Source organism: Protomyctophum parallelum (assembly GCF_964188405.1).
Source record: "Protomyctophum parallelum genome assembly, chromosome: 8".
NCBI classification, from domain to species: Eukaryota; Metazoa; Chordata; class Actinopteri; order Myctophiformes; family Myctophidae; genus Protomyctophum; species Protomyctophum parallelum.
Window position 1 is genome coordinate 52,122,508 of NC_139703.1, and position 26,129 is coordinate 52,148,636.

The 26,129-nt window shown below is 41.7% G+C and overlaps 1 protein-coding gene across 2 annotated transcripts in view; it reads left to right on the plus strand.

Moving 5' to 3' along the window:
• Positions 1-26,129, plus strand: part of uba7 (ubiquitin-like modifier activating enzyme 7) — a 214,018-nt gene that overhangs the window by 6,223 nt on the left and 181,666 nt on the right. For both annotated transcript variants that reach the window (XM_083771745.1, XM_083771746.1), the window contains 4 exons: positions 265-414; positions 3,834-3,974; positions 5,296-5,412; positions 6,020-6,100. In XM_083771745.1, coding sequence (XP_083627871.1) covers positions 265-414; positions 3,834-3,974; positions 5,296-5,412; positions 6,020-6,100 — 489 coding nt within the window. The remainder of the gene's footprint in view (positions 1-264; positions 415-3,833; positions 3,975-5,295; positions 5,413-6,019; positions 6,101-26,129) is intronic.

Genomic DNA, 26,129 nt, shown 5'->3' on the forward strand with positions numbered 1-26,129 from the left:
GAGTGGCCGAGATATTGGGTATTGGAATTTGGCTTAAGCGCAAAGGTCGCGCCTCCTTGTTCTTTTGAGGTCCGGTCTAAAACCAAGGCTCCCCTTCCCATTGCCCAGAGGTAGCATTGCCGTTGCTTGCTGTCCCATTGGCTAGAAGCAGGCAATCTCGTCACCACGTCAGTAACACTAGCTGATGACAACGTGGTCTACATTTCATCAGTCAGGTTTCACCTGACAACAAGAGATGTAACTTCAACTTTCAATGCTTTACAGAAACCCCTCCACCAGGCCTTATCAGACCCCCAGCTGATTGTGATGACTGACTATGGGAAGATAACCAGGCACCAAAACCTGCACTTGGCCTTTCAGGCTCTCCATGGCTTTGTGAAGGAACAAGAGCGACTGCCTAAACCTTGGTCAGAGGTCAGTAGATGAGATGAGAGATGTCATGCCTGCATGGATAAATAAATAATGAAACAAAATGTACATTTATATATAACACCTTTATCCAAGGTGCTTTAACCCATTCTGACCTGAGATCAGATTCATATGAGGTTTCCACTGGACACACACTGGTCTGATTAACCCATTCTGACCTGAGATCAGATTCTAGAAATGTCAGTCGCTCTTCAATTTTTCAAAAATAGCAGACCTACAAGCTCGTATCGCGCCACACTATGAGCTTGTAGATCTGCTATTTTTCAATAGCTAAAGCATAATGATGCTGACACCAAAATGGGTGCCCGTTCAGAATGGGTTAAAATGAGCATTACATTCAGCCGTTCACACACTGATGGTGGAGTAAACCATGTAACGCACGACCTGCTCACTGGGAGCAGGTTGGGGTTCACTCACTGTCTTGCTTATTATAGCCAGGCTATGCCAATACTGTACACCATGTTTATTATAGCCAGGCTATGCCAATACACCATCTTTATTATAGCCAGGCTATGCCAATACTGTACACCATGTTTATTATAGCCAGGCTATGCCAATACACCATCTTTATTATAGCCAGGCTATGCCAATACACCATCTTTATTATAGCCAGGCTATGCCAATACTGTACACCATCTTTATTATAGCCAGGCTATGCCAATACTGTACACCATGTTTATTATAGCCAGGCTATGCCAATACACCATCTTTATTATAGCCAGGCTATGCCAATACACCATCTTTATTATAGCCAGGCTATGCCAATACTGTACACCATCTTTATTATAGCCAGGCTATGCCAATACACCATCTTTATTATAGCCAGGCTATACCAATACTGTACACCATCTTTATTATAGCCAGGCTATGCCAATACACCATCTTTATTATAGCCAGGCTATGCCAATACTGTACACCATCTTTATTATAGCCAGGCTATGCCAATACACCATCTTTATTATAGCCAGGCTATACCAATACACCATCTTTATTATAGCCAGGCTATGCCAATACTGTACACCATCTTTATTATAGCCAGGCTATGCCAATACACCATCTTTATTATAGCCAGGCTATGCCAATACACCATCTTTATTATAGCCAGGCTATACCAATACACCATCTTTATTATAGCCAGGCTATACCAATACTGTACACCATCTTTATTATAGCCAGGCTATGCCAATACACCATCTTTATTATAGCCAGGCTATACCAATACTGTACACCATCTTTATTATAGCCAGGCTATGCCAATACTGTACACCATCTTTATTATAGCCAGGCTATACCAATACTGTACACCATCTTTATTATAGCCAGGCTATGCCAATACTGTACACCATCTTTATTATAGCCAGGCTATACCAATACACCATCTTTATTATAGCCAGGCTATGCCAATACACCATCTTTATTATAGCCAGGCTATGCCAATACTGTACACCATCTTTATTATAGCCAGGCTATGCCAATACTGTACACCATCTTTATTATAGCCAGGCTATGCCAATACTGTACACCATCTTTATTATAGCCAGGCTATACCAATACTGTACACCATCTTTATTATAGCCAGGCTATGCCAATACACCATCTTTATTATAGCCAGGCTATGCCAATACTGTACACCATCTTTATTATAGCCAGGCTATACCAATACTGTACACCATCTTTATTATAGCCAGGCTATGCCAATACTGTACACCATCTTTATTATAGCCAGGCTATACCAATACTGTACACCATCTTTATTATAGCCAGGCTATGCCAATACTGTACACCATCTTTATTATAGCCAGGCTATACCAATACACCATCTTTATTATAGCCAGGCTATGCCAATACACCATCTTTATTATAGCCAGGCTATGCCAATACTGTACACCATGTTTATTATAGCCAGGCTATGCCAATACTGTACACCATCTTTATTATAGCCAGGCTATGCCAATACTGTACACCATCTTTATTATAGCCAGGCTATGCCAATACACCATCTTTATTATAGCCAGGCTATGCCAATACTGTACACCATCTTTATTATAGCCAGGCTATGCCAATACTGTACACCATCTTTATTATAGCCAGGCTATGCCAATACTGTACACCATCTTTATTATAGCCAGGCTATGCCAATACACCATCTTTATTATAGCCAGGCTATGCCAATACTGTACACCATCTTTATTATAGCCAGGCTATGCCAATACTGTACACCATCTTTATTATAGCCAGGCTATACCAATACACCATCTTTATTATAGCCAGGCTATGCCAATACACCATCTTTATTATAGCCAGGCTATGCCAATACTGTACACCATCTTTATTATAGCCAGGCTATGCCAATACTGTACACCATCTTTATTATAGCCAGGCTATACCAATACACCATCTTTATTATAGCCAGGCTATGCCAATACACCATCTTTATTATAGCCAGGCTATGCCAATACTGTACACCATCTTTATTATAGCCAGGCTATGCCAATACTGTACACCATCTTTATTATAGCCAGGCTATACCAATACTGTACACCATGTTTATTATAGCCAGGCTATGCCAATACTGTACACCATCTTTATTATAGCCAGGCTATGCCAATACTGTACACCATCTTTATTATAGCCAGGCTATGCCAATACACCATCTTTATTATAGCCAGGCTATGCCAATACTGTACACCATCTTTATTATAGCCAGGCTATGCCAATACACCATCTTTATTATAGCCAGGCTATGCCAATACTGTACACCATCTTTATTATAGCCAGGCTATGCCAATACACCATCTTTATTATAGCCAGGCTATACCAATACTGTACACCATCTTTATTATAGCCAGGCTATGCCAATACTGTACACCATCTTTATTATAGCCAGGCTATGCCAATACTGTACACCATCTTTATTATAGCCAGGCTATGCCAATACACCATCTTTATTATAGCCAGGCTATGCCAATACTGTACACCATCTTTATTATAGCCAGGCTATGCCAATACTGTACACCATCTTTATTATAGCCAGGCTATACCAATACTGTACACCATCTTTATTATAGCCAGGCTATGCCAATACTGTACACCATCTTTATTATAGCCAGGCTATGCCAATACTGTACACCATCTTTATTATAGCCAGGCTATACCAATACACCATCTTTATTATAGCCAGGCTATACCAATACACCATCTTTATTATAGCCAGGCTATGCCAATACTGTACACCATCTTTATTATAGCCAGGCTATGCCAATACTGTACACCATCTTTATTATAGCCAGGCTATGCCAATACACCATCTTTATTATAGCCAGGCTATGCCAATACACCATCTTTATTATAGCCAGGCTATGCTAATACACCATCTTTCTATTTGCTGTGTCATCTGTCAACAGTCCGATGCTGATCTGCTGGTGTCCATGGTGACACAGTTGGAAGATGAGGATGTGGTGAGATGCTTCTCCTACACATCCCAGGGGGACCTGGCTCCTGTCAATGCCTTCATTGGAGGACTGGCCGCGCAGGAAGTTATGAAGGTAAGCCGAAAGGCAGTGGTTCTAAACCTTTTCAATTTCAGGAAGCCCCAGTTTAGTTTAATGTGCATTAGGGCCTCAAACCCCATACCTCTGAGAGCATACAAATGGTTAATACAATTGAGGATACAATAACACACTCAAAGTTACAACAACAATGATTTTATAGTATGGTAGGGGTTGGATATGACACAGATGTGTTTTTTTCTGCTCACCACAATGCCACCAATGCTTTACCTCTGATCCTAGATTACTGAAGCAGCACTACACACTGTCTCTAGTATGTTTTTACCTTGCTTACTCCAAGTCACTCTGGATAAAGTGACTCTGCTAAATGCCTACATTGTAAAATTGTGCTGGAGACACAAGTGCAATATTTGTCTTTGAAATATTGTACCGGTATGTAAGTATCCAAAAATACTATTCTCAACTGAAGTAAATAATAAGTACATAATGTACTTAGTTCACACCAAAATGACTTTTTCTATAAATTACTCACCCCACGGAGCCTTGAATTAAAAGTTTCTGTTGCATTCCTAAGCCACTGGTGACAGCGGCGTCTCCAGTAGAAGATATGAAATATGAAAAGAGGCGAGCAGTACATTTAGTTTGACTATGAATGGATCTGCTTTGTAGGTACTCTTGAGATAGCATGCTACATGATGTGCCCTACCCAATAGGGGCCTTACAAAGAGTCCCATAGTACATGGAAGGGGATACTAAACAACAGGTGTTGGAGGGTGAGCAGCCACTTACTGAAAAAAATGGTGCATTTAAATGGTAAATGGTGCATTTATATAGCTCCTTTATCCAAGGCGCTTTACAGAGATTGTGCATTACATTCACCCATTCACACACACATTCATACACCGATGGCAGCGGAAACCATGCAAGGCACCAACTAGCACATCAGGAGCAATTAGGGGTTCAGTGTCTTGCTCAAGGACACTTCGGCAGTAACTCTGGGGGAGCCCGGGTTCGAACTGGCAACCTTACGGTTGCCATCCAGGCACTCTACCCCTGAGCCACCGGCGCCCCGAGGCAACAGAGACAGCAGTAAGCATAGTTTAGTAAGCAGCAGGCAGTAATGACTTGAGCATAATGCAAACTTTATTTTAAACAGGGAACTCTATTATTGAAGTGAGTATGTGATTGGATAAGAAACAAGAATAGAAGCATGGAGCTGACACCGACCAATGATCAGCTACCAGCAACTGCCTGAACTGAACTTGCTCTGCGCATGTACCATCTGTGACAGTCATTTCTTCAGAATATAATGTAAATAATATTTGGTGTATATTGTCTCCATGTTGTGTCTCTGTAGGCCTGCAGTGGGAAGTTCACACCTCTTCAGCAGTGGCTGTATTTTGATGCCCTGGAATGCCTCCCTGAAGACCATGAAGCAATGAAAGAACAACTGACACGGAGCAGCTGTTCTTTAGTAAGACTTTGTTGTTGCATTTGATCTTATTTGTTTTACTTTGTTTCAGTTTGCCAACATGTAACACAGCAGTTACAACGTACAGGTCCCTCTTTTCGCTCCGTTCTCAGAACCTCATTTGAACCCTGCTCAGTCATTTGTACTAACCCTGAGTTCTCGGAAACCCTGTAGTTGAACTCAGAAGAATTGTTCTAAAATATTGAAAATAAAAGATCTACAAGCTCACAATGTGACATGGTTCAGTGTGAGCTTGTAGATTAATGGCAATTTTGTTTGTTTTATGACATAAGAGCATCCCCGATTTTGTTAATAATGGAAACATTAAAAGAAAAAGGGAAATCATAGAACTTAAAGGACCACATTTTCAGCCTATCTTCATATAATTGGTCCTCATGATAAAATGCCATTTACTTTTACTCTGCCTGTGTCTCAGAGGAGGGCTGTGTGGGCACTGCCTACCCGAAAATGATTGAAATCGTCCTTTTATGGGTTCTGGAAGATTTCAGGATATGGAAGATACTGGGATGCCCTTCTTAGTGAAAAACAGCCATATCATGTGTTCAGTTTTCTGATGTGATTCATCCATTGTCCATGGTCTCTGTTGCAGACGGACACACGCTATGATGGACAGATCTCTGTTTTCGGGTCAGGCTTCCAGGAGAGACTTCTGCGGCAGAAATATTTCCTGGTGAGTGTATTTCTAGTCTTTGCCCAGAAGGGGGCACTCTCTGCCTGGTAAAAAAGGCTCCATGTCTGATCAGTACTTGGTGTTTATATTCAGTCAGTTAGTGTTGATAAAAGCTCATACAGGAAACAATTGGAATTCCTAGTGTAACATTTTCCTCTACTGGAAATTCCATGAACCCAGAAATGGTGATTAATGTAAACCTTTATGATAGAAATGTTATCTATAGGCCTAATGGATGAAATTCAGCTTGGTTGCTAAAAGTGGCATGTTGAGCAATTTGAGTAATTAGCATAATATGTATCTTATAATCTTAATATGTACCTTATATATCTATAAGGCAAAAATTCAAAAAATCATAATTCTTTAAGTATAGGGAATTTTAGAAAACACACCAACGCACAATACTGAGACTTGTGGGACTCAAACCAAGAACCTTTGACATGCCTAGAAGTCCAATACTATCCTTTGCAACACAGAGCTCCAAGCTTTAATCTTTAATGCCATTTAAATGCACAATATTTAAATGCAACGTCCCTGGGTGGGCTTGAACCACCATCCTCTCGGTTAACAGCCGAGCGCGCTAACCAATTGCGCCACAGAGACTGTTAGTAGCTGCATTTTTATTTTTAAATAAAAAATGTCTGGTTTGTACTGTCCAGTGAGAAAAGGTTTAGGATTGTATAGGGAATTTTAGAAAACACACCAACGCACAATACTGAGACTTGTGGGACTCAAAGCAACAACCTTTGACATGCCTAGAAGTCCAATTCTATCCTTTGCAACACAGAGATCCAAGCTTTATTGCCATTTAAATGCACAATATTTAAATGCAACGTCCCTGGGTGGGCTTGAACCACCATCCTCTCGGTTAACAGCCGAGCGCGCTAACCAATTGCGCCACAGAGACTGTTAGTAGCTCCATTTTTATTTTTAAATAAAGAATGTCTGGTTTGTACTGTCCAGTGAAAAAAGGTTTAGGTTTGTATAGGGAATTTTAGAAAACACACCAACGCACAATACTGAGACTTGTGGGACTCAAACCAACAACCTTTGACATGCCTAGAAGTCCAATACTATCCTTTGCAAAACAGCTCCAAGCTTTATTGCCATTTAAATGCAACGTCCCTGGGTGGGCTTGAACCACCATCCTCTCGGTTAACAGCCGAGCGCGCAAAAGAATTGCGCCACAGAGACTGTTAGTAGCTGCATTTTTATTTTTAAATAAAAAATGTCTGGTTTGTACTGTCCAGTGAAAAAAGGTTTGGGTTTGTATAGGGAATTTTTGAAAACACACCAACGCACAATACTGAGACTTGTGGGACTCAAACCAACAACCTTTGACATGCCTAGAAGTCCAATACTATCCTTTGCAACACAGAGCTCCAAGCTTTAATGCCATTTAAATGCACAATATTTAAACTCAACGTCCCTGGGTGGGCTTGAACCACCATCCTCTCGGTTAACAGCCGAGGGCGCTAACCAATTGCGCCACAGAGACTGTTAGTAGCTGCATTTTTATTTTTATATAAAAAATGTCTGGTTTGTACTGTCCAGTGAAAAAAGGTTTAGGTTTGCAACGGACTGACGGACTGACGCTACGTATCTGTTTCTCTGTTGAGTCCCGTCTGGTGCGCCAGCTGCCTCACACATGCGCATGCGCTGGCGTGTGACAGCGTTTGTGACAGCTCCGACAGTTGTCAAGCTTAAAACCTATTTTTTTATACTTTAAGGTGCGGTCTAAACTGCTTTCTCTTGAAATACGGTTGATGTAGCTATCCGTTTTCAACATAGTGAACTATTTCAACAATCAGACTTTTTAATCACCCGTAATCACCTCAAACTGCGACGCCGCTACCGCTGCTGTCAACATATCGGTGGCTATCATGCCATCACTCACCTCTTCTCCCGACTGTGTAAGCTGTCTCCGTCGGGGGCAGAAAATCCAAGAGTTAGAGGTATGTATCTCGCTCCTCCGCCAGATAAGAGAGGACGAGGATTTCCTGGATTCCCTGGCTGCCGCCGCTTCAGGCCTGGCCTCTACTATCCAGGAGCACTCCATGTCTGGCTGTCAACCCGTGGGCAGGCCGGTCGTGGATCTGCTGCCCGGAGCCGCTGGGATTATCACGGTGGAGGATTGGCCTACCCTCGATGCCAAACAGTCTGCTTGTGCCACCGCCGTTACGGCTCCATCGGATGCCTGGATTCCATCCGCCCGAACGCGCAAGCGATGCAGAAACACCTCGCGAGCGGTCTCACCACCAATTCCACTGCACAACAGCTTCGAGCTACTGGGCTCTCTCCTAGAGGACCGCCAGTCCACCCCCAGGGCAAAGAGGACAAGGCGCCGGGGTAGAGCTGCTTCTCCACCCGCTCTACCGAGAGAGATCGATCCATCGCTCTCCTACAGCGAGGTGGCAGCCTCCGGCGTCAGCAAGGGCCCGGGTACTCGCTCCAAAACAGTTGGGGATGGTGACCCCTCACTTCACAGTGAGGTGGAGGTGGTAGTCCCTGACCACCGCGGACGCACTACGTGCTACCGACCTGTTGGGGATGTTGATCCCTCACCTCATAACGAGGTGGAGGGGGTAGTCCCTGACCGCCGCGGACGCACTGTTACCCGCCCTGCTATTGTCCATTTTGCCACTGTCCATGCTGCCCCTGTGCCTCCATCCAGTATTGACCCATTGCTGCAGGCTTCATCTCAGCCCACCCCTGCGAGCACTACTAGGGATAAACATAAGCAGCCCCCATCCAAAGCCACGCTGCCTACACACAAGACCCCCAGACCCGGTCTCTCCGGGCGATCCAGTCTCCGACACCCGGGATCTCCTCCTCCCCCCACGGTGCTGGTTATTGGAGATTCGATGACCCGAAATATCCGAATCACAAATGGATTAATTTACTGTTATCCCGGTGCCAATACTACATTCTTCGTCAATCAACTCCCCACTATTTTGGCATCCATCCCACCGTCCATCACCAAGATTGTCCTTCATGTCGGCGTTAATGACAGACCGTCCGTCGAGACGCGTAAAAACTTTAAATCCATTCTCGACCTCCTACTCAGCTGTGGTAAACAAATCTTTATTTCGGGTCCAATTCCACCGCTGCGCGCTGGGGAGAGCCGCTTCAGTAGGCTGCTGGACTTGCACTACTGGCTTCAGGCTGTCTGCTCCTCGTGCAACATAACATACATCCACAACTTTCACTTATTTTGGTCTCGTCATGCATTTTACAGCCGCGATGGCTTGCATCCGAGCACACTTGGAAACCACTCACTATCTTTCCATCTGCAGCGCACCCTATATTTCCATGCCTGACTTTGGGTCCCACACACAAACTGGTCAGACGGAAACATGACTTCCGGTCATTCGAGCCTTTCTTGGGCCGTGCCTGCCACCCTGTGGCCTGACGGTGACATGACACTGTGCTCAACATTAGTAACATCTGTCCCTACTACTGTGGCACCGCAGCATATACCTGTCTGGATTACTAACAGAACCAATACAGCTACTTTAGAGACAGGGATGACAAATGCATTGTCTACACGCACCCCATCAATTAACAGTAACAACTTTATCACTGTTCCCTGTAGACCCAAGACTCCTCCCACTAAATGTGATAACAAGCTTAACCTTGCCTTGTTTAACATCAGGTCACTAACAAATAAATCCTCCTCCGTAAATGATATAATCTGTAAAGAGAAGCTAGATATAATCTTTCTAACAGAGTCATGGCTTGGCTCGGATGGAGCTTTTCTCCTAGCGCCAGCCTGTCCCCCAAACTACAGTTTCATTCACTCTGTTCGCGAGGCTAAGAAAGGAGGTGGACTGGCAATAATTTTTTCAGACACATTAAAATTCAAGGCTCTGACCCTGGGTAGCTTTACATCCTTTGAATACCAGGCCACTATATTACTTGGTAAATCCTCCATGCCAATGATTAGCATTTATCGCCCGCCAAAATGCAGTAAAGCAATATTTCTAACAGAAATATCAGAACTTTTATCTATCTGCTCCACTAACTATGACAGAACTCTTATCACAGGTGATCTTAATCTGCACCTGGATGATGCTACAGATGCTGTGGCTATGGGTTTCTTAGAGTTATTACATTCCTTTGAGTTTATCCAACATGTTGTTGGGCCTACACATAAACATGGGCACACTCTGGACCTGGTGATTTCTAGAGGGGTGAACATCACTGTGGAAAGGACTATTGAAAGGCCTGAGCTATCAGACCACTATTTGCTGTGTTTTAATATGACTGCCTCTGATCTAGAGGAAAACATCACAGAATATACCATAACAAAGCGCTTTTTTAGCTCTTCTGCAGCTGACGAGTTCCCTCGTCATCTGGGCCCCCCCCTGCCCGATACTCCCCCAGTAAATGATCTGGTTCAAATTTTTAATCTTAAACTAGAGTCAGCTCTTGATATAGTGGCTCCTTTGAAAACAAAAAAGAAACATAACACCAGAGTAACGCCCTGGTTAAATGAGCATACACGCTCACTGAAGCAAGAATGTCGTAGAGCTGAGCGAGCTTGGAGAAAAAATAAACTCACCACCCACCTAGAGATTCTTAAAAAGTCAACAGTCGCCTATAACAAAGCCCTGCGTCTAGCAAGGCAGGCATATTTCTCTGGCATTATTAACGAGAACAAGACAAATGCCAGAGTCCTATTCTCTACCATTGATCGACTTTTAAACCCCCCCCAGTCCTACAAGCAGTCATTCCCGGCCTCTAAAGCTAAGTGTGATGAGTTTGCATGCTTTTTTGATAACAAAATCTTTAACATTAGAGCTGATATTTTGAATGGTGCTGTTGCTAGTGCAAACCTTCAAACAGCAGCTAACGGTCCCAGGGTAGATCTCTCCAGGGGGAGCCTATTATCGTTTTGCGCAATTGATGAAGACGAACTCCGCAAAACCATATCACAGATGACATCTTCCTCCTGTTCATTGGATACAATTCCCACCACCTTTCTCAAAGAGGTCTTAGACAGTGTGATTGGAGATATCCTAAAAATTGTAAACAGCTCTCTACAGACAGGCGTCTTCCCAGACTCACTAAAGACGGCCGTAGTCAGGCCCCTACTAAAGAAACATAATCTGGATCCCTCTGTTTTGGGTAACTATCGACCCATTTCGAATCTGCCCTTTCTGGGCAAGGTTTTGGAGAAATGCATCTCTCATCAATTGGATGTATTTCTACAGAGCAATGATGTGCACAACAAATTCCAATCTGGCTTTAGGAAAAATCATAGCACAGAAACTGCCCTTGTAAAAGTAATAATAATAATAATAATAATAATACTAGTTATTATTATTATTATTATTATTATTATTGTAAAAGTAATGAATGATCTTAGGGTGTCTGCTGACAAGAAACATGTATCCGTTCTCCTACTGCTAGATTTAACGGCTGCATTTGACACGATTGATCATTCAATTTTAATACAGCGTCTGGAGCACTGGATAGGCCTGTCTGGTACGGCCCTGTCCTGGTTCTCCTCCTACCTTTCAAACAGAAGTTACTTTGTCAATCTAGCCGAGTTTGACTCAGACAAACACGACATCAGTTCTGGTGTCCCACAAGGCTCGATTCTTGGTCCTCTGCTGTTCTCCTTGTACATTCTGCCATTGGGTGAACTCATTACCAATCACGGAGTCAATTTTCATTTCTATGCTGATGATACCCAACTATATCTTTCTGTGGCCCCAGACGATCCCTGTGCTTTAGACCCGCTGTTGACCTGTCTGTCTAGCATAAAATGTTGGATGAGTGAGAACTTTCTCAAACTAAATGAGGATAAGACAGAAGTTCTCATAATCGGTTCTAGCGAGCAAAAAGAATCAATAATTAGCAGACTTGGCAACCTGACTGTAGAAAGTAACAGTACAGTAAAGAACCTGGGGGTTATTATTGATTCTGAATTGAATTTTAATTCACACATTAAATATTAAATATTGCACGGATCAGATCCTATTTGTCCTTGGACGATGCAAAAACGCTAATCCACGCCTTTGTTTTTTCTCGGCTTGACTACTGCAATGCACTCTTTTCAGGACTCCCTAAGAAAACGACTGACAGATTACAACTTGTCCAAAATGCAGCAGCTAGAGTTTTAACTAGAACTAAGATGAGAGAACATATTACTCCAGTTTTGGCATCACTGCACTGGCTTCCGGTTGTTTTCAGGATTGACTTTAAAATTCTGTTACTTGTCTATAAAGCTCTCAATGGTCTCGCACCTCCGTACCTCCGTGACTGCCTACCTAGATATGTCCCTAGCCGCCCCCTCAGGTCCTCCAACGCTGGCCTACTTGAAGTGCCTAAAAGAATGTGCACAAAAAAGTACGGTGAGGCAGCTTTTTGCTTCTATGGCCCAACAGCCTGGAATAAACTTCCATTCGAGCTCAGACACGCACCCTCTGTAGACATTTTTAAATCTCAACTCAAGACTCACCTCTTCACCCTTGCTTTTAGTTGAGTTTTATTTTTTTATTTTTTTTATGTGTTTTTATTTATTTTATGTTCTTATATTCGGTTTTGTTCTCTGCTATTGTTCTATCATTTTAACTACTTGTGTTTTATTGTATTTTATTTTTGTGTCCTGCCCTGTGAAGCACTTTGAGCTGCATTCTATGTATGAAAAGTGCTATACAAATAAAGTTTATTATTATTATTATTATTATTAGGGAATTTTAGAAAATACACCAACGCACAATACTGAGACTTGTGGGACTCAAACCAACAACCTTTGACATGCCTAGAAGTCCAATACTATCCTTTGCAACACAGAGCTCCAAGCTTTAATGCCATTTAAATGCACAATATTTAAACTCAACGTCCCTGGGTGGGCTTGAACCACCATCCTCTCGGTTAATAGCCGAGCGCTCTAACCAATTGCGCCACAGAGACTGTTAGTAGCTGCATTTTTATTTTTATATTAAAAATGTCTGGTTTGGCCCAGGCCGTAGCGTAACGGTCTGGGCACCGGACTGGTGATCCAGTCGCGGTGTGCCGCGGGTTCGACTCCCGAACCCGACACGGCCTTTACCGCATGTCATCCCCCCATCTCTCTCCCGTTTCCTGTCAGCCTACTATCTGTCCCTTAAAAAATCAATAAAAGGCGTAAGCCGCAAAAAAAAAAAATCTAAAACAAAAATAAGAAAAAAAAAATGTCTGGTTTGTACTATCCAGTGAAAAAAGCTTTAGGTTTGTATAGGGAATTTTAGAAAACACACCAACGCACAATACTGAGACTTATTGGACTCAAACCAACAACCTTTGACATGCCTAGAAGTCCAATACTATCCTTTGCAACACAGAGCTCCAAGCTTTAGGCCTTGTCCACACGTATCCGGGTAAACGGATAAACGTAGGTTTTTATATGCGTTTTGGGGGGGGTCGCCCACACGCAAACGCGTTTTTGGTCCATATAAACGCATCTTTTGGAAAACTCCTGCCACAGTGTATTTCTTTAAAACTCCGCCTGTGTGTTCCCTGTGTGGACAATGTAAACGGAGTTTTGCATGGGTCTTGCCATTGGTCATATGGACAGAGAGATTTAAAAAAACGTGTCGTATGGACAGAGAGATTTAAAAAAACGAAAATGAAAACGAAAACGAAAACGCTACGTTTATGTAGGTGTGGATGAAGCCTTAATCTTTAATGCCATTTAAATGCACAATATTTAAATGCAACGTCCCTGGGTGGGCTTGAACCACCATCCTCTCGGTTAACAGCCGAGCGCGCTAACCAATTGCGCCACAGAGACTGTTAGTAGCTGCATTTTTATTTTTATATAAAAAATGTCTGGTTTGTACTGTCCAGTGAGAAAAGGTTTAGGTTTGTATAGGGAATTTTAGAAAACACACCAATGCACAATACTGAGACTTATTGGACTCAAACCAACAACCTTTGACATGCCTAGAAGTCCAATACTATCCTTTGCAACACAGAGCTCCAAGCTTTTATGCCATTTAAATGCACAATATTTATATGCTACATCCCTGGGTGGGCTTGAACCACCATCCTCTCGGTTAACAGCCGAGCGCGCTAACCAATTGCGCCACAGAGACTGTTAATAGCTGCATTTTTATTTTTAAATAAAAAATGTCTGGTTTGTACTGTCCAGTGAAAAAAGGTTTAGGTTTGTATAGGGAATTTTAGAAAACACACCAACGCACAATACTGAGACTTGTGGGTCTCAAACCAACAACCTTTGACATGCCTAGAAGTCCAATACTATCCTTTGCAACACAGAGCTCCAAGCTTTAATCTTTAATGCCATTTAAATGCACAATATTTAAATGCAACGTCCCTGGGTGGGCTTGAACCACCATCCTCTCGGTTAATAGCCGAGCGCACTAACCAATTGCGCCACAGAGACTGTTAGTAGCTGCATTTTTATTTTTATATAAAAAATGTCTGGTTTGTACTGTCCAGTGAGAAAAGGTTTAGGATTGTATAGGGAATTTTAGAAAACACACCAATGCACAATACTGAGACTTATTGGACTCAAACCAACAACCTTTGACATGCCTAGAAGTCCAATACTATCCTTTGCAACACAGAGCTCCAAGCTTTTATGCCATTTAAATGCACAATATTTATATGCTACGTCCCTGGGTGGGCTTGAACCACCATCCTCTCGGTTAACAGCCGAGCGCGCTAACCAATTGCGCCACAGAGACTGTTAATAGCTGCATTTTTTTTTTTAATAAAAAATGTCTGGTTTGTACTGTCCAGTGAAAAAAGGTTTAGGTTTGTATAGGGAATTTTAGAAAACACACCAACGCACAATACTGAGACTTGTGGGTCTCAAACCAACAACCTTTGACATGCCTAGAAGTCCAATACTATCCTTTGCAACACAGAGCTCCAAGCTTTAATCTTTAATGCCATTTAAATGCACAATATTTAAATGCAACGTCCCTGGGTGGGCTTGAACCACCATCCTCTCGGTTAACAGCCGAGCGCGCTAACCAATTGCGCCACAGAGACTGTTAGTAGCTGCATTTTTTTTTTTATATAAAAAATGTCTGGTTTGTACTGTCCAGTGAGAAAAGGTTTAGGATTGTATAGGGAATTTTAGAAAACACACCAATGCACAATACTGAGACTTATTGGACTCAAACCAACAACCTTTGACATGCCTAGAAGTCCAATACTATCCTTTGCAACACAGAGCTCCAAGCTTTTATGCCATTTAAATGCACAAAATGTATATGCTACGTCCCTGGGTGGGCTTGAACCACCATCCTCTCGGTTAACAGCCGAGCGCGCTAACCAATTGCGCCACAGAGACTGTTAATAGCTGCATTTTTTTTTTAAATAAAAAATGTCTGGTTTGTACTGTCCAGTGAAAAAAGGTTTAGGTTTGTATAGGGAATTTTAGAAAACACACCAACGCACAATACTGAGACTTGTGTTTCTCAAACCAACAACCTTTGACATGCCTAGAAGTCCAATACTATCCTTTGCAACACAGAGCTCCAAGCTTTAATCTTTAATGCCATTTAAATGCACAATATTTAAATGCAACGTCCCTGGGTGGGCTTGAACAACCATCCTCTCGGTTAACAGCCGAGCGCGCTAACCAATTGCGCCACAGAGACTGTTAGTAGCTGCATTTTTATTTTTAAATAAAAAATGTCTGGTTTGTACTGTCCAATGAAAAAAGGTTTAGGTTTGTATAGGGAATTTTAGAAAACACACCAACGCACAATACTGAGACTTGTGGGACTCAAACCAACAACCTTTGACATGCCTAGAAGTCCAATACTATCCTTTGCAACACAGAGCTCCAAGCTTTAATGCCATTTAAATGCACAATATTTAAACTCAACGTCCCTGGGTGGGCTTGAACCACCATCCTCTCGGTTAACAGCCGAGCGCGCTAACCAATTGCGCCACAGAGACTGTTAGTAGCTGCATTTTTATTTTTAAATAAAAAATGTCTGGTTTGTACTGTCCAGTGAAAAAAGGTTTAGGTTTGTATAGGGAATTTTAGAAAACACACCAACGCACAATACTGAGACTTGTGGGTCTCAAACCAACAAACTTTGACATGCCTAGAAGTCCAATACTATCCTTTGCAACACAGAGATCCAAGCTTTAATGCCATTTAAATGCACAATATTTAAATGCAACGTCCCTGGGTGGACTTGAACCACCATCCTCTCGGTTAACAGCCGAGCGCGCTAACCAATTGCGCCACAGAGACTGTTAGTAGCTGCATTTTTATTTTTATATAAAAAATGTCTGGTTTGTACTGTCCAGTGAGAAAAGGTTTAGGTTTGTATAGGGAATTTTAGAAAACACACCAATGCACAATACTGAGACTTATTGGACTCAAACCAAAAACCTTTGACATGCCTAGAAGTCCAATACTATCCTTTGCAACACAGAGCTCCAAGCTTTAATGCCATTTAAATGCACAATATTTATATGCTACGTCCCTGGGTGGGCTTGAACCACCATCCTCTCGGTTAACAGCCGAGCGCGCTAACCAATTGCGCCACAGAGACTGTTAGTAGCTGCATTTTTATTTTTAAATAAAAAATGTCTGGTTTGTACTGTCCAGTGAAAAAAGGTTTAGGTTTGTATAGGGAATTTTTGAAAACACACCAACGCACAATACTGAGACTTGTGGGACTCAAACAAACAACCTTTGACATGCCTAGAAGTCCAATACTATCCTTTGCAACACAGAGCTCCAAGCTTTAATGCCATTTAAATGCACAATAATTAAATGCAACGTCCCTGGGTGGGCTTGAACCACCATCCTCTCGGTTAACAGCCGAGCGCACTAACCAATTGCGCCACAGAGACTGTTAGTAGCTGCATTTTTATTTTTAAATAAAAAATGTCTGGTTTGTACTGTCCAGTGAAAAAAGGTTTAGGTTTGTATAGGGAATTTTAGAAAACACACCAACGCACAATACTGAGACTTGTGGGACTCAAACCAACAACCTTTGACATGCATATAAGTCCAATACTATCCTTTGCAGCACAGAGCTCCAAGCTTTAATCTTTAATGCCATTTAAATGCACAATATTTAAAAGCAACGTCCCTGGGTGGGCTTGAACCACCATCCTCTCGGTTAACAGCCGAGCGCGCTAAACAATTGCGCCACAGAGACTGTTAATAGCTGCATTTTTTTTTTTTAATAAAAAATGTCTGGTTTGTACTTTCCAGTGAAAAAAGGTTTAGGTTTGTATAGGGAATTTTAGAAAACACACCAACGCACAATACTGAGACTTGTGGGTCTCAAACCAACAAACTTTGACATGCCTAGAAGTCCAATACTATCCTTTGCAACACAGAGATCCAAGCTTTAATGCCATTTAAATGCACAATATTTAAATGCAACGTCCCTGGGTGGGCTTGAACCACCATCCTCTCGGTTAACAGCCGAGCGCGCTAACCAATTGCGCCACAGAGACTGTTAGTAGCTGCATTTTTATTTAAAAAAAAAAAATGTCTGGTTTGTACTGTCCAGTGAAAAAGGTTTAGGTTTGTATAGGGAATTTTAGAAAATACACCAACGCACAATACTGAGACTTATTGGACTCAAACCAACAACCTTTGACATGCCTAGAAGTCCAATACTATCCTTTGCAACACAGAGCTCCAAGCTTTAATGCCATTTAAATGCACAATAATTAAATGCAACGTCCCTGGGTGGGCTTGAACCACCATCCTCTCGGTTAACAGCCGAGCACACTAACCAATTGCGCCACAGAGACTGTTATTAGCTGCATTTTTATTTTTAAATAAAAAATGTCTGGTTTGTACTGTCCAGTGAAAAAAGGTTTAGGTTTGTATAGGGAATTTTAGAAAACACACCAACGCACAATACTGAGACTTGTGGGACTCAAACCAACAACCTTTGACATGCATATAAGTCCAATACTATCCTTTGCAGCACAGAGCTCCAAGCTTTAATCTTTTTTTTTTTTTTTAAGATATTTTTTTGCGGCTTACACCTTTTATTGGTTTTTTGAAGGGACAGACAGTAGGCTGACAGGAAACGGGAGAGAGATGGGGGAAGACATGCAGTAAAGGCCGTGTCGGGCTCGGGAGTCGAACCCGCGGCACACTGCGACTGGATTACCAGTCGGGTGCCCAGACGGTTACGCCACCGCCTGGGCCCAAGCTTTAATCTTTAATGCCATTTAAATGCACAATATTTAAAAGCAACGTCCCTGGGTGGGCTTGAACCACCATCCTCTCGGTTAACAGCCGAGCGCGCTAAACAATTGCGCCACAGAGACTGTTAATAGCTGCATTTTTATTTTTAAATAAAAAATGTCTGGTTTGTACTGTCCAATGAAAAAAGGTTTAGGTTTGTATAGGGAATTTTTGAAAAAACACACCAACGCACAATACTGAGACTTGTGGGACTCAAACCAACAACCTTTGACATGCCTAGAAGTCCAATACTATCCTTTGCAACACAGAGCTCCAAGCTTTAATGCCATTTAAATGCACAATATTTAAACTCAACGTCCCTGGGTGGGCTTGAACCACCATCCTCTCGGTTAACAGCCGAGCGCGCTAACCAATTGCGCCACAGAGACTGTTAGTAGCTGCATTTTTATTTTTAAATAAAAAATGTCTGGTTTGTACTGTCCAGTGAAAAAAGGTTTAGGTTTGTATAGGGAATTTTAGAAAACACACCAACGCACAATACTGAGACTTGTGGGTCTCAAACCAACAAACTTTGACATGCCTAGAAGTCCAATACTATCCTTTGCAACACAGAGATCCAAGCTTTAATGCCATTTAAATGCACAATATTTAAATGCAACGTCCCTGGGTGGGCTTGAACCACCATCCTCTCGGTTAACAGCCGAGCGCGCTAACCAATTGCGCCACAGAGACTGTTAGTAGCTGCATTTTTATTTTTATATAAAAAATGTCTGGTTTGTACTGTCCAGTGAGAAAAGGTTTAGGTTTGTATAGGGAATTTTAGAAAACACACCAATGCACAATACTGAGACTTATTGGACTCAAACCAAAAACCTTTGACATGCCTAGAAGTCCAATACTATCCTTTGCAACACAGAGCTCCAAGCTTTAATGCCATTTAAATGCACAATATTTATATGCTACGTCCCTGGGTGGGCTTGAACCACCATCCTCTCGGTTAACAGCCGAGCGCGCTAACCAATTGCGCCACAGAGACTGTTAGTAGCTGCATTTTTATTTTTAAATAAAAAATGTCTGGTTTGTACTGTCCAGTGAAAAAAGGTTTAGGTTTGTATAGGGAATTTTTGAAAACACACCAACGCACAATACTGAGACTTGTGGGACTCAAACAAACAACCTTTGACATGCCTAGAAGTCCAATACTATCCTTTGCAACACAGAGCTCCAAGCTTTAATGCCATTTAAATGCACAATAATTAAATGCAACGTCCCTGGGTGGGCTTGAACCACCATCCTCTCGGTTAACAGCCGAGCGCACTAACCAATTGCGCCACAGAGACTGTTATTAGCTGCATTTTCTTTTTTAAATAAAAAATGTCTGGTTTGTACTGTCCAGTGAAAAAAGGTTTAGGTTTGTATAGGGAATTTTAGAAAACACACCAACGCACAATACTGAGACTTGTGGGACTCAAACCAACAACCTTTGACATGCATATAAGTCCAATACTATCCTTTGCAGCACAGAGCTCCAAGCTTTAATCTTTAATGCCATTTAAATGCACAATATTTAAAAGCAACGTCCCTGGGTGGGCTTGAACCACCATCCTCTCGGTTAACAGCCGAGCGCGCTAAACAATTGCGCCACAGAGACTGTTAATAGCTGCATTTTTATTTTTAAATAAAAAATGTCTGGTTTGTACTTTCCAGTGAAAAAAGGTTTAGGTTTGTATAGGGGATTTTAGAAAACACACCAACGCACAATACTGAGACTTGTGGGTCTCAAACCAACAAACTTTGACATGCCTAGAAGTCCAATACTATCCTTTGCAACACAGAGATCCAAGCTTTAATGCCATTTAAATGCACAATATTTAAATGCAACGTCCCTGGGTGGGCTTGAACCACCATCCTCTCAGTTAACAGCCGAGCGCGCTAACCAATTGCGCCACAGAGACTGTTAGTAGCTGCATTTTTATTTTTATATAAAAAATGTCTGGTTTGTACTGTCCAGTGAGAAAAGGTTTAGGTTTGTATAGGGAATTTTAGAAAACACACCAATGCACAATACTGAGACTTATTGGACTCAAACCAAAAACCTTTGACATGCCTAGAAGTCCAATAATATCCTTTGCAACACAGAGCTCCAAGCTTTAATGCCATTTAAATGCACAATATTTATATGCTACGTCCCTGGGTGGGCTTGAACCACCATCCTCTCGGTTAACAGCCGAGCGCGCTAACCAATTGCGCCACAGAGACTGTTAGTAGCTGCATTTTTATTTTTATATAAAAAATGTCTGGTTTGTACTGTCCAGTGAGAAAAGGTTTAGGTTTGTATAGGGAATTTTAGAAAACACACCAATGCACAATACTGAGACTTATTGGACTCAAACCAAAAACCTTTGACATGCCTAGAAGTCCAATACTATCCTTTGCAACACAGAGCTCCAAGCTTTAATGCCATTTAAATGCACAATATTTATATGCTACGTCCCTGGGTGGGCTTGAACCACCATCCTCTCGGTTAACAGCCGAGCGCGCTAACCAATTGCGCCACAGAGACTGTTAGTAGCTGCATTTTTATTTTTAAATAAAAAATGTCTGGTTTGTACTGTCCAGTGAAAAAGGTTTAGGTTTGTATAGGGAATTTTAGAAAATACACCAACGCACAATACTGAGACTTATTGGACTCAAACCAACAACCTTTGACATGCCTAGAAGTCCAATACTATCCTTTGCAACACAGAGCTCCAAGCTTTAATGCCATTTAAATGCACAATAATTAAATGCAACATCCCTGGGTGGGCTTGAACCACCATCCTCTCGGTTAACAGCCGAGCGCACTAACCAATTGCGCCACAGAGACTGTTATTAGCTGCATTTTTATTTTTAAATAAAAAATGTCTGGTTTGTACTGTCCAGTGAAAAAAGGTTTAGGTTTGTATAGGGAATTTTAGAAAACACACCAAACGCACAATACTGAGACTTGTGGGTCTCAAACCAACAACCTTTGACATGCCTAGAAGTCCAATACTATCCTTTGCAACACAGAGCTCCAAGCTTTAATGCCATTTAAATGCACAATATTTAAATGCAACGTCCCTGGGTGGGCTTGAACCACCATCCTCTCGGTTAACAGCCGAGCGCGCTAACCAATTGCGCCACAGAGACTGTTAGTAGCTGCATTTTTATTTTTATATAAAAAATGTCTGGTTTGTACTGTCCAGTGAGAAAAGGTTTAGGTTTGTATAGGGAATTTTAGAAAAAACACCAATGCACAATACTGAGACTTATTGGACTCAAACCAAAAACCTTTGACATGCCTAGAAGTCCAATACTATCCTTTGCAACACAGAGCTCCAAGCTTTTATGCCATTTAAATGCACAATATTTATATGCTACGTCCCTGGGTGGGCTTGAACCACCATCCTCTCGGTTAACAGCCGAGCGCGCTAACCAATTGCGCCACAGAGACTGTTAGTAGCTGCATTTTTATTTTTAAATAAAAAATGTCTGGTTTGTACTGTCCAGTGAAAAAAGGTTTAGGTTTGTATAGGGAATTTTAGAAAACACACCAACGCACAATACTGAGACTTGTGGGACTCAAACCAACAACCTTTGACATGCCTAGAAGTCCAATACTATCCTTTGCAAAACAGCTCCAAGCTTTAATGCCATTTAAATGCACAATATTTAAATGCAACGTCCCTGGGTGGGCTTGAACCACCATCCTCTCGGTTAACAGCCGAGCGCGCTAACCAATTGCGCCACAGAGACTGTTAGTAGCTGCATTTTTTTTTATATAAAAAATGTCTGGTTTGTACTGTCCAGTGAGAAAAGGTTTAGGTTTGTATAGGGAATTTTAGAAAACACACCAATGCACAATACTGAGACTTATTGGACTCAAACCAAAAACCTTTGACATGCCTAGAAGTCCAATACTATCCTTTGCAACACAGAGCTCCAAGCTTTTATGCCATTTAAATGCACAATATTTATATGCTACGTCCCTGGGTGGGCTTGAACCACCATCCTCTCGGTTAACAGCTGAGCGCGCTAACCAATTGCGCCACAGAGACTGTTAGTAGCTGCATTTTTATTTTTAAATAAAAAATGTCTGGTTTGTACTGTCCAGTGAAAAAAGGTTTTGGATTGTATAGGGAATTTTAGAAAACACACCAACGCACAATACTGAGACTTGTGGGACTCAAATCAACAACCTTTGACATGCCTAGAAGTCCAATACTATCCTTTGCAACACAGAGATCCAAGCTTTATTGGCATTTAAATGCACAATATTTAAATGCAACGTCCCTGGGTGGGCTTGAACCACCATCCTCTCGGTTAACAGCCGAGCGCGCTAACCAATTGCGCCACAGAGACTCTTAGTAGCTGCATTTTTATTTTTAAATAAAAAATGTCTGGTTTGTACTGTCCAGTGAAAAAAGGTTTAGGTTTGTATAGGGAATTTTAGAAAACACACCATCGCATAATACTGAGACTTGTGGGACTCAAACCAACAACCTTTGACATGCCTAGAAGTCCAATACTATCATTTGCAAAACAGCTCCAAGCTTTATTGCCATTTAAATCCAACGTCCCTGGGTGGGCTTGAACCACCATCCTCTCGGTTAACAGCCGAGTGCGCTAACCAATTGCGCCACAGAGACTGTTAGTAGCTGCATTTTTTTTTTTTTTATAAAAAAATGTCTGGTTTGTACTGTCCAGTGAAAAAAGGTTTAGGTTTGTATAGGGAATTTTAGAAAACACACCAATGCACAATACTGAGACTTGTGGGACTCAAACCAACAACCTTTGACATGCCTAGAAGTCCAATACTACCGTTTGCAACACAGAGCTCCAAGCTTTAATGCCATTTAAATGCACAATAATTAAATGCAACGTCCCTGGGTGGGCTTGAACCACCATCCTCTGGGTTAACAGCCGAGCGCTCTAACCAATTGCGCCACAGAGACTGCTAATAGCTGCATTTTTATTTTTAAATAAAAAATGTCTGGTTTGTACTGTCCAGTGAAAAAAGGTTTAGGTTTGTATAGGGAATTTTAGAAAACACACCAACGCACAATACTGAGACTTGTGGGTCTCAAACCAACAACCTTTGACATGCCTAGAAGTCCAATACTATCCTTTGCAAAACAGCTCCAAGCTTTATTGCCATTTAAATGCAACGTCCCTGGGTGGGCTTGAACCACCATCCTCTCGGTTAACAGCCGAGCGCGCTAACCAATTGCGCCACAGAGACTGTTAGTAGCTGCATTTTTATTTTTAAATAAAAAATGTCTGGTTTGTACTGTCCAGTGAATAAAGGTTTAGGTTTGTATAGGGAATTTTAGAAAACACACCAACGCACAATACTGAGACTTGTGGGACTCAAACCAACAACCTTTGACATGCCTAGAAGTCCAATACTATCCTTTGCAACACAGAGATCCAAGCTTTATTGCCATTTAAATGCACAATATTTAAATGCAACGTCCCTGGGTGGGCTTGAACCACCATCCTCTCGGTTAACAGCCGAGCGCGCTAACCAATTGCGCCACAGAGACTGTTAGTAGCTGCATTTTTATTTTTAAATAAAAAATGTCTGGTTTGTACTGTCCAGTGAAAAAAGGTTTAGGTTTGTATAGGGAATTTTAGAAAACACACCAACGCACAATACTGAGACTTGTGGGACTCAAACCAACAACCTTTGACATGCCTAGAAGTCCAATACTATCCTTTGCAAAACAGCTCCAAGCTTTAATGCCATTTAAATGCACAATATTTAAATGCAACGTCCCTGGGTGGGCTTGAACCACCATCCTCTCGGTTAACAGCCGAGCGCGCTAACCAATTGCGCCACAGAGACTGTTAGTAGCTGCATTTTTTTTTATATAAAAAATGTCTGGTTTGTACTGTCCAGTGAGAAAAGGTTTAGGTTTGTATAGGGAATTTTAGAAAACACACCAATGCACAATACTGAGACTTATTGGACTCAAACCAACAACCTTTGACATGCCTAGAAGTCCAATACTATCATTTGCAAAACAGCTCCAAGCTTTATTGCCATTTAAATCCAACGTCCCTGGGTGGGCTTGAACCACCATCCTCTCGGTTAACAGCCGAGTGCGCTAACCAATTGCGCCACAGAGACTGTTAGTAGCTGCATTTTTTTTTTTTTATAAAAAATGTCTGGTTTGTACTGTCCAGTGAAAAAAGGTTTAGGTTTGTATAGGGAATTTTAGAAAACACACCAATGCACAATACTGAGACTTGTGGGACTCAAACCAACAACCTTTGACATGCCTAGAAGTCCAATACTACCGTTTGCAACACAGAGCTCCAAGCTTTAATGCCATTTAAATGCACAATAATTAAATGCAACGTCCCTGGGTGGGCTTGAACCACCATCCTCTGGGTTAACAGCCGAGCGCTCTAACCAATTGCGCCACAGAGACTGCTAATAGCTGCATTTTTATTTTTAAATAAAAAATGTCTGGTTTGTACTGTCCAGTGAAAAAAGGTTTAGGTTTGTATAGGGAATTTTAGAAAACACACCAACGCACAATACTGAGACTTGTGGGTCTCAAACCAACAACCTTTGACATGCCTAGAAGTCCAATACTATCCTTTGCAAAACAGCTCCAAGCTTTATTGCCATTTAAATGCAACGTCCCTGGGTGGGCTTGAACCACCATCCTCTCGGTTAACAGCCGAGCGCGCTAACCAATTGCGCCACAGAGACTGTTAGTAGCTGCATTTTTATTTTTAAATAAAAAATGTCTGGTTTGTACTGTCCAGTGAATAAAGGTTTAGGTTTGTATAGGGAATTTTAGAAAACACACCAACGCACAATACTGAGACTTGTGGGACTCAAACCAACAACCTTTGACATGCCTAGAAGTCCAATACTATCCTTTGCAACACAGAGATCCAAGCTTTATTGCCATTTAAATGCACAATATTTAAATGCAACGTCCCTGGGTGGGCTTGAACCACCATCCTCTCGGTTAACAGCCGAGCGCGCTAACCAATTGCGCCACAGAGACTGTTAGTAGCTGCATTTTTATTTTTAAATAAAAAAATGTCTGGTTTGTACTGTCCAGTGAAAAAAGGTTTAGGTTTGTATAGGGAATTTTAGAAAACACACCAACGCACAATACTGAGACTTGTGGGACTCAAACCAACAACCTTTGACATGCCTAGAAGTCCAATACTATCCTTTGCAAAACAGCTCCAAGCTTTAATGCCATTTAAATGCACAATATTTAAATGCAACGTCCCTGGGTGGGCTTGAACCACCATCCTCTCGGTTAACAGCCGAGCGCGCTAACCAATTGCGCCACAGAGACTGTTAGTAGCTGCATTTTTTTTTATATAAAAAATGTCTGGTTTGTACTGTCCAGTGAGAAAAGGTTTAGGTTTGTATAGGGAATTTTAGAAAACACACCAATGCACAATACTGAGACTTATTGGACTCAAACCAAAAACCTTTGACATGCCTAGAAGTCCAATACTATCCTTTGCAACACAGAGCTCCAAGCTTTTATGCCATTTAAATGCACAATATTTATATGCTACGTCCCTGGGTGGGCTTGAACCACCATCCTCTCGGTTAACAGCTGAGCGCGCTAACCAATTGCGCCACAGAGACTGTTAGTAGCTGCATTTTTATTTTTAAATAAAAAATGTCTGGTTTGTACTGTCCAGTGAAAAAAGGTTTAGGATTGTATAGGGAATTTTAGAAAACACACCAACGCACAATACTGAGACTTGTGGGACTCAAACCAACAACCTTTGACATGCCTAGAAGTCCAATACTATCCTTTGCAACACAGAGATCCAAGCTTTATTGGCATTTAA